The sequence below is a fragment of the Passer montanus genome, unplaced genomic scaffold (genome assembly GCF_014805655.1).
Source record: "Passer montanus isolate IOZ18808 unplaced genomic scaffold, ASM1480565v1 scaffold15, whole genome shotgun sequence".
NCBI classification, from domain to species: Eukaryota; Metazoa; Chordata; class Aves; order Passeriformes; family Passeridae; genus Passer; species Passer montanus.
In genome coordinates this window covers 11,271,872-11,281,129 of record NW_024362051.1, presented here as the reverse complement: position 1 = coordinate 11,281,129, position 9,258 = coordinate 11,271,872, and the positions used below count along the sequence as shown (strand labels likewise).

Here is a 9,258-nt window from a genome sequence, read left to right as displayed (position 1 = left end):
CGGCCGCCCCGGCCCTGCCCCCCCCCCCAACCCCGGGGTCTCGGTTCCACCGGGGGGACCCGCCCCGACCCCCCATCCCCTCCCCGGGCTTCCCTCTCCTCCGTGCAGCCCCGTGGGGGCACGGCCCCCGCGCAATTTCGCAGCTCCGCTCGCCCCGTGCCCCCGGGGTGTTGCCGTGGGGGGCTCCTGTCCTGGGCAATGATGGGGGGCGCTGAGCTTTGGGGGGCACATCCTCCCATCCTCCCTCTGGGGAGTTCTCTCGGCCGGCCTCTCGCTGCTGCCCGACATCCCCCGCCCTCAGGGTTCCCCCTTTCCCCGGCCCTTGAAGGAATCGCTCCGCTCAGCACTCGCTGCTTCCCCCCCGCAGGACTGAGCCCCGACACCCCATCCCAGCCAGGGGTAACCCCAAGGGAGGCAGGAGGAGGAAAGTTCCTCCATGAAACCTTTCCATCTGGGTCACCTGCTACTGCTTGTTCCTCGTAGCAGGGGTGAAAGCGGGGTGCTGTCACCATTGTGCTGTGGACAGGTCCTCTGCTGGTCCCAGAGACACCCAGGCTCTCTCCTGAGCAGGACTGTTCTATTCAGTCAGAGGATTTTATCCCAATTCCCAGTTCTCTGAGCCTTTTATCATATTTTTCTCAGGAGCTATCCAGGTAGGAAGAATAAAGCCCCCCAAGCAGGTGAACAGTGCCATCACCTGCCGAGGCAGACACTGGATTTATCTGCGGGTGGCGAGTCTTTGGATCGACACAGGAGCCCGTAAGGAAAACACTTATGGAAAGCATTTTCATTGGAGAAAATAGGAGTGAACTCTTTCCAAACCCTTGGAAAAGTGCAGTCAAGAGCTCAACTCTGCTTTCAGTCCCACCTAGAGAGGAGAGGCTGCTGTTCCCTCTGCCCCATTGTCACGGGTCAGGTCAGGTGTTCCTCTGTTTTCTCCCAAGAAGGGCAGGAAGGATCACGGTCCCTCTGGGGGGGCCTGATCCAGCTGCAAAGGTCAGGGATGAGGAACCAGAAGGCTTTTCTGTCAGAAATCCCCACTTCCAGCTACTCCTTCCCTCCCCTGGGGTCTGGGCAGAGGGAAGCAAGGCCTGACTGTCCCCACAGTGCTGGGAGCCCCAGGGCAGGAGAGGAGGGACTGGAGGCAGCAGGAGGGAGTTGTCCTGGATGAACTCCAGGTCAGAAGTGAGAGGAGCCTTGGGCTCACTTGGAAATGGTGCCAAGGCAGGGGAGAGGCCTTCCCCTAAGCAAGAGAGACTCCTGTGCTCTGGGTCCTCTGTGTCCTCCCTCACACAAGTTATGTTTATCCTCCAGAGTGAGGTATCCTTCATGGCCCCCTTGTGCAAAGGCCTCAAAACCACTGGTTCCCCAGGAACCCTGTTTGTTCCTACATAGGACGAGCAAGCCAGGGCCAGCCTTTCCCTCCCCTGCTTCCATAGGCCTCAAAACCACTGGTTCCCCAGGAACCCTGTCTGTTCCTACATAGGGCCAGCCCTTCCCTCCCCTGCTCTCTGTCATGACCAGGGACACTGTGCCCATGTCCCAGTGCTGTCTGTGAGCTGCCTGTGCTGCAAAGTCCCAGCTCCTGGCTTTGTGCTGCTGGCCAAAATCCAGCTCACTTTGGGAGCTTCCTCACCTCTGGGAGCAAATCACAGCCTGCAAGTCTGTGTGTGTGTGTTTTATTTTTGTAAAGAGCATTTAACTCGGGCTTGCAGGGAAGCCTCCCTGCAGCGTGCCCCAGTTTGCTCCTGCAGCAGAGGAGTGAGGTGCTGAGTCCCAGCACTGAGGGTTTCCCCACAGCAGGCTGTGCAGTGTCCTCCAGCTCTGTTTGCCATGCTGAGGGGAGGATGGACCCAGCTTCTCACAGGAATATGCTCCAGCCTCACAGCGGGCCTGGCAGTGATCTGTGTGCTGCTGCAGTCCAAATGGGCTGGTGCTGGTCCAGAGAGCAGAACCGGGCAGGGGGCAGAAGGGGAATGCTAAAGGCAACTGGGAATTCTTTCAAATCAAAGCCCCAGTGCTCCAGGGCTGGCCTCTGCAGGGTGGATGGAGCACAGAAGTCTCCTTGCTTTCTGACAGCTCTCTTGCTTTTTTTTTTTCTTTTTTTTTCTGCAAAATCCTGACTTTCTCACTCCCTCCCTGTTTCCCTTCTGCTTTCCTTTCACACTCCTCCTGTGAGGGTCGAGCCAGTGTTTAGCTCTTTCATCCTTACAGCAATTTTTTAGTGGCTGTGAGAATACCCAGGGAGATACCCCAGGGCATCTCCCTGCCAGCCTTCAGCTGGAGCTCCCCGTGCTGGGCACAGAGGCACAGGTCTTGTGTAAGGAGGAAAACGGGAGAACTTGTCACTGTTAGAGTCGTGGCTGGCTGCCCCTGCCCGGTGGAGGTGCCCTCAGACGGCAGCTGGGATGCTTTTCCCTTTAGCATCCTGGAAAAGGCGTGGAAACGTTCCCCTGATCCCCCGAACAGATTTGAAGGGCGAAATCTGCCAACTGCTCAGTATATTGATTCAAATGCATTATTCCTCCCCGGGCAGATCCCTGCCCTGGGAAAGGAGCAATCAGTGCAGGTGCAAATAGCTTTTAATTGCAGAATGTATCTCACCATGGAGGCATTTAGGCTGGATATGATACAACTGAAACAGCAGCAGCCGGGGGAAGCCCAATAAGCCCGAGCTCTGCAGGAGCCAAACTGCTCCTGTGCCGTACCTATGGAGTAAATATTCACGTGTGGCTGTGTGTCCGTGTTCTTCCACATCTCCCTGAGATGTGACACGGCAGCACCGTGTCAAGATTCAAATGGCATCTTCAGGGAATGAGAAAACTTGCTGTCCGTGACAGTTCCTCTGTGAGGATGCAGAATGCTGGGGATGTGGATGTTTTGTGTGTGGACTCTCCTAAAGCCAAGATTGGGGGCAGTTTCTCAGCGCCAGCGAGGGGCTGGCAGCGGGCTCTGTGCCTGCTCTGGAGTCCGAGCTCTCTTCCCGAGGCTTAGCTGTGGGCTCAGGGGCTGTGCCACACAAAGTGATGTACAGGTGGTTGGGACAGGGTCCTGTCTGGTTGTCGGGCTGCCGCGGGTGCTGTGGAGTGCTGCTGATGGACTGCACTGGCTGCTCCCAGGCCCTTGGCTGGCTCCCGGCTGGGGGATGCGGCCGGGGGGCTCCGCTGCCCTCCGCGGGGCTCTGCAGCGCTGGCAGGAGCGGACAGCAGCCGCCCGCTACTCCACCCCTGCTCGGGAGAGGCAGGGCAGCAGCTCAGAGACAGCCCGGACACTTCAGAGGTTACCCTGGCACGGTGTGACATCGCCATGGAGAGGGCGAGGAGCCCGGCGTGCCGGGATGCGCAGGGTTTTGTTTCATTATATGTGCAAGGGTGGGCAAACCTGTGTTTGGGGAGGCATAACCCAGGCCCCCGGCACGGAGAGCGCCTGCCGCGGCAAGAGGCGAGACGGGAGCGGCTCGGGCAGGGCAAGGATGGAGGGTGATGCGGGGACAGCGGGAGCCCGCGGAGAGATGCGGGACTGCGCCCGCCCGGTGCCGCGCAGCCGGCCCGGCTCTTCCCTAGCGAGCGCAGGAACTGCTTTTATTATAATTATTATTTCCCCTGAGAAAACAAAAATCGGACTTCCTAGGAAAAAAAAAAAAAGAAAAAAGAAAGAAAGAAGAACTTTCAGCGCGAACTGTCCTGCTCGGAAATCGCGCGCTCGTGCTGCCGAGCAGCGCTCGCTGCCGGAGCGGGGCCGGAGCCGGGGCGAGCGCGCTCCCAGCGACGGACAGTCCGGGCTCGGGCACCGGGCATCCCCGGCTTTGGGCGGTCGCGGTGGGCAGCCTGGCGCTGCCGGCGGATCCCGGGCGGGCTCGGCCACGCCGCCCTCAGCGCTGCGGGCTGTGCGGGACGCTGCCCGCGGCGCTGCCGAACAAAGGCGCGGCCGCTCCGCACCGGGCCCGCCCCCGCCGCTCCGGGGCAACTTTCCCCGGGGCCGGCCGCGCCGGGGGGCGGGGCGGGGCCATGCTAATGAGAGAGGCGTGCCCCCGCCCCCTCGGCGGCTCTTCGTCGGCGCCTATTGGCGGCGGCGGCGCGGGGGCGGGGCGGTGACGCGATGCAAATGAGGGGGCGTGCCCGCGGCGGCCCCGCCCCCCGCCCGCCGGGGCTGCGGGGCTCGTGTTCGGCGGCGGGGACAGTCAAAGTGGCTCCCATAGGGAGAGACGGCGAGTCCGCCCGGCGCTGCGGGACAGGGAGGGGGCACGGGGAGCCCCAGGGTCTCCCTCCGGCCGTCCGTCCGCGCCGCCGCCGCGGGTGCGCCCCTCTCGCTCCCTTCCCGGCGTGCGCCCGGCTCCGGCAACTCGCTTCCTGCGCGGCTGGAGGAGGGAGGAGAGAGGAGAGGAGCGGAGAGCGCTTCGGCTGGGAGAGGAGAGAAGAAAGAGGGAGAAAAGAAAGAAAGAAAAGAGAGAGGGGAGAAGGGGGGGGACTTGCCTCTCTTGTCACTGGAAAATGACACTTGATGTAGCAGAGCCTGCCGCAGCTCCCGTTCGTCCTATTGTTTCTTAAACTGCCATCTGAGATTTTTTTTTTTTTTTGCCTGCTGCCATCCGAGGGGTGTCTTCATACAAAAGGGACTTCAAGTACTCCTCCGGCTTGCGAGCGCTGCAACCAGCCCCCAGCACCCCGCCAGCCCCTCCAAGCACCCAAACAAACTGCATACGCAGCAAACAGCAGCAACAAAACCGGGCTCTGATTGCCTCTGGATTTTTTTTTTTTTTAATGTGCGTGCCTGTGTTTGCTTTCTCCGACTTGCTTTGATTCCAGCGATCAGCTGCAGAGAGAGGAAAAAAAATAGAGAAAGAAAGAAAGAAAAAAAAAAACCCACATATAACAGTCCGCCTGGCGATTTTATCACTTTTAAAAATTTTTGAATAAAGAAAGAAGATTTGCGCTGTTGTTTCTGATTCATGTTTGGGATTCAGGAAAGCATCCAGCGGAGTGGGAGCAGCATGAAGGAAGAGCCCCTCGGCGCGGGGATGAACGCGGTGCGGACGTGGATGCAGGGAGCCGGCGTCCTGGACGCCAGCACGGCCGCTCAGAGGTAGGCAGGCTCCGCGCCGCTCCGCGCCCGCGCCCCGCTCCGCGCCCCGGGGCGCTCCCCGCCCGCAGCGCCTTTCCCCCCGCGCCAACAAAAACCCGGCTCTGGAGCTCTGCTACCGGCAGTGAGTTTCGCGTAGATGTCGCCAGTTAAATATTTATCCCTATTGTCCCGTAGGAATGACTTTTTATTAAATAATGATAACGACAATAAAGGAAGCGGCGAGTTTCGCTAGGTGCGGATAGGTAGGTTTCATCTCTCTGGCTCCTTGTGTTCGCTCGGAGGAAGGAGTTTTCAAAACTATGTTTGCTGCTGATTTAGTCTTAAGATCTTCAAATGACACTTTCCTCCTCCGGAAAACAGCGAGTTGTGCACGGATGTATCCAAAATATATTTCTCTACCTCGCTTTCATATTCTCGTCAGAATCAGCAGCTCCCCTTCTTCTCCTCCGATAAGTAGGGAGTTTACAAAGCGTACTCCAGGAGAAATTTAATTTAAAGTCCCTTTGTAAAACCACTGCCACTTATCTCAGATTTTTAAAAAGAAATCTCTCCAAATATAAGATGGGTTTGGCGAAGCTGCGCCCAGCCTCCTCGTTTTCTCTCTTATTTCTCCTTCTTCCCATCCTCTTCCCCGCGAAAAAATAACCCCAAACACGAACCAAACCCTGATGCTGGATTCGCAGCTTGAGCCCTGGAGCCGGCATCATCCGGCATCAGTTTAATGTTGACATCTCCCAGCGTCTCCCACCTCGCCCCGCACCCCCCCTTTGGAGCCCTCTAAGGAAGGGAAAGTTTCTGCAGGGACAACCCTGAAATATTTGAAGTTGTCTCCCGGGCTCGGTGTTTACCCACCGCTCCGGCGCGGGAGGAAAGGCTCGCAAGATAAGGCACATGGGCGCTGCTGTGACAGCTCCGAGCCGAGTTTGAGAAGTGGCAGGAGCGATGCTGCTCCGCGGGGCAACGCGCCGGCGGCTCTGAGCGCGGCTGCCCCGCCATGCAGGGCCGGCTGCGAGCGGCCACGGCCCCCGGGGAGGGCTGGTGGGCACCGGGCCGGCCTGGGGGGGCTGCTGGGGGCTTCGGGCTGGCCGCAGGACGGCACGGGCTCGGGGCTCCGCGGGGCTCGGAGCTGGCTATTTCTCCGTGCCCGGAGGGAAAAGCCCCAAGGCGGCTCGGGGGAGGGAGGGATGCTCTGCCCCGGGGGGCCCAGCCGGGTCCCGGAGGGGAAGGCACGGGCTCGGGAGGCGCATGGGGGGACGTGAGGCCGCGTGGTCGGAGCTGCCGCTAACCCGCGTGTCTCTGGTCCCAGCGGAGTGGGTCTGGCCCGGGCTCACTTCGAGAAGCAGCCGCCTTCCAACCTGAGGAAGTCCAACTTTTTCCACTTCGTCCTGGCTCTGTACGACCGGCAGGGGCAGCCCGTGGAGATCGAGCGCACCGCCTTCGTGGGCTTCGTGGAGAAGGAGAAGGTGAGTACCCTGGTGCCCCGTGGGGGCTCGGCCGCCTCTCCGGGGCCCTCCCCGCTCCGCTCCCTCGGGGCCGCGACAGCGGCTCGTCCCGGGAGCCACGGCAGCCTCCCGGGCGCCTCAGTCTTGCCCTGTCCCGGAGGGCAGACAAGGAGGGGATGTCCCCTGCTCCCTCGCTATGCCCTGGGCAGGGGAGAGTGCTGAGAGCTGCCCCAACCAACCGCGGGGACACCCGGCGTGCGAGTGATGGAGAAGCTCCATTGACACTGTTTTCTTTTTCCCTCCGGCCTCCCGTGTCGTCTTTGACTTCAGGAAGCCAACAGCGAAAAGACCAACAACGGGATCCACTACCGCCTGCAGCTGCTCTACAGCAATGGTAAGGGCTGGGAGTCCCCCCCGTCGTGCAGAGCCCGGGTTCCCCCGGTTCCCCTCCGCTGCCGGGACACGGGCGGCCCCGGCGGGCCCGAGCCCTGGGGCGCGCTGCCGCCGGCCGGCCCCGCTGCTCCGCTGACGGCTGTGCCTTGTTTCAGGGATCAGGACGGAGCAGGATTTCTACGTGCGGCTCATCGACTCCATGACCAAGCAGGTGGGTGCTGCCGAGCCGAGCGGGGGGTGGCAGCCGTCGGGGCGGCCCCGGGAGCCCAAACCCGCCCCCGCGGCGGGGCCGCGGTGCCCGGCGGGGCCGGCACGGAGCCTCCGCCTCCCGCTCCGGGGGCCGCGGGGCTCCCCGCGGGACCCTGCCTGCTGCTGGGCTGCGGGAGAAAAATATCCGCGACCCTCCGGCGGTCCCAGTTCAGGGCTGCGGATGGTTTTGCCGCTTAATTAATAAGAATTAACCTCCGGCCTCCGGCAGCCCCGAGCGCCGCCGGCACAAGGCGCTGCCCGGCGCGGGGCTCTGCGGTCCGGCCGCGCTGCTGGAGGGGAGCGGCTCTGCGCTTCTGTCGCGACACGTTGTCCTGTCGGAATAGACCCCAGAATCGCGGCGCGGGCAGCGGCGAGCTCGGTGTCGGACTCGGGGAGGGCAGCAGGGCTTGTCAGTGGATTAATGCTCATTTTAAGCGTGTTCTTTAGCCTCCCAAACAGAGTAATAACGTGCGTGCCTACCTGTAAAAAATACTTTTGTGTTTAAAAGCAGTATTTTTACAAAGCGACAATCTGAGCAAATCGATTCTCTCTCCTTTCTATTTTTTTTCTCTTTATTTTTTAATTGTTACTCTGGCTCTTTTTCTGCTCCTGTCAGAATATTTTTCTCTTAGAAGATGTTTATTTTAAATAGTTGGGATCGCTTTTAAGTCTTTTCATTCTTAGAATATGTTTCTTCCCCTCCTAATCTGTTTTAGTTGTTAAAGAAAATTCTTAAATTTTATTTAAGAAAAACATTAAGGGTTTTTTTTTTGTACCGCTAGGAAATGTCAGTCCTTGTGTGTTGTCTGCAGGGACAAAACTCTTGGCTTGTATTTGGGTTTCTTTTCTGCAGCAAAACATAAAGCTCTAAGGGCTGAGTTTGTTTTACAAAACTCTCTTTGATGGTCCCAAAACATCTTTTCCTGCTATTGAAGACTGTCTTTCAGCAGAAAAAAAAAAAAAAAAAGAAAAAAGGAAAAGGGAACTTGGGTGAATTTTACTAGACAATCCACTGTGCATCTGAACTCTGTTATACTGTACACTTCCAAACGGAGCCCGTTCCTTGTAGGAATTAAAGCAGCAGCCACATACCCTTCTTCATAAAAAATCCTGGAAAGCGTTTGCTGTCATTCCCTGGTTTTCAGGCACAAATTGGTTAGTTTGTGTTAAAAGTAACAAAATCTTCCTGATATGTGAACTCTTTTTAGTCCTTTTGGAGTTTGTGTATTTCAGTGTAGATCGTGTAAGAGAGACTATCAATAAATATGATCTTTAAATAGCTTTCCTATCGTTACGGAAATGCAGAAGCCTCTGGTCATAATCCTGTTGAAAACAGAGCCCTGAACTCATGGAGAGCAGTGGATTCAAAATAATTTTCTTAACAAAGGCATCTTGCATATGAAGAGTTCATCCTAAGGCACTGTTTGACCTCTTGGTCTCTCATTATTATCAAGTCATCAGAGGGTCTTTGGAGAGAAAGGGGAAAAAGAAAACCCCGAGATACAGTTTATTTGTAAGACCTACCGTGTAGCTTTAAAGCACGTTCACAATGAAGAAGTAGGAGAAAAAAAAATCTGTCTGATTTCAGGAAGTCTTAGAAAAACAAAGTTGGTGCAAATTACAGATTTTGGGGAAAGTGCAGTGGGGTTGAGAAGCGAGGGTTTTAGAACAAAAGCTCTCTGAGCTTAGATTAGAAAACGGGGAGCAAAAGGCTGTTTTAGATGCAAACATGTTTGCTTACATATTAATTTCATGTCTGTAGTTTCTTTAGGCATGACTATAATTGCTTATGAAAAATAGGACATTGTCATGTCAAAACTGTGGCATGTGTCGCTCCGAATTTTTTCAGGGGCCAGACGCTGAATTCTCCTTCTTCTCCTTTTTTAATTCTTTCTTTTCAAAAGTGAAATTATTTCAGAGTTGGGATAGCGTCGGTTACTGAATGCTTATTAGGAAGTGAAGTACAACACATGACAGAAGCTCACCCAAATGTTGAATATATCATTTATATTTTATGACAGTGAATTATATAGAAGATTCTCAAGTAACTTTCAAATCATCAAACTGTAATTAAATATTGCAAAGACTGTCT

The 9,258-nt window shown here is 56.8% G+C and overlaps 1 protein-coding gene across 8 annotated transcripts in view; it reads left to right on the top strand.

The window, feature by feature from the left end:
- The first annotated feature begins 4,150 nt into the window (after positions 1 to 4,150).
- The window catches only part of EBF1 (EBF transcription factor 1), a 267,407-nt gene continuing 262,299 nt past the window's right edge, over positions 4,151 to 9,258 (top strand). For 7 of the 8 annotated variants that reach the window (XM_039701549.1, XM_039701548.1, XM_039701547.1 and 4 more), the window contains exons 1-4: positions 4,151 to 5,082; positions 6,389 to 6,545; positions 6,855 to 6,918; positions 7,073 to 7,128. In XM_039701549.1, coding sequence (XP_039557483.1) covers positions 4,949 to 5,082; positions 6,389 to 6,545; positions 6,855 to 6,918; positions 7,073 to 7,128 — 411 coding nt within the window. In that variant the 5' untranslated portion in view covers positions 4,151 to 4,948. Of the gene's footprint in view, positions 5,083 to 5,925; positions 6,121 to 6,388; positions 6,546 to 6,854; positions 6,919 to 7,072; positions 7,129 to 9,258 lie in introns of those variants that run through there. The other variant, XM_039701550.1, reaches the window with a different exon arrangement.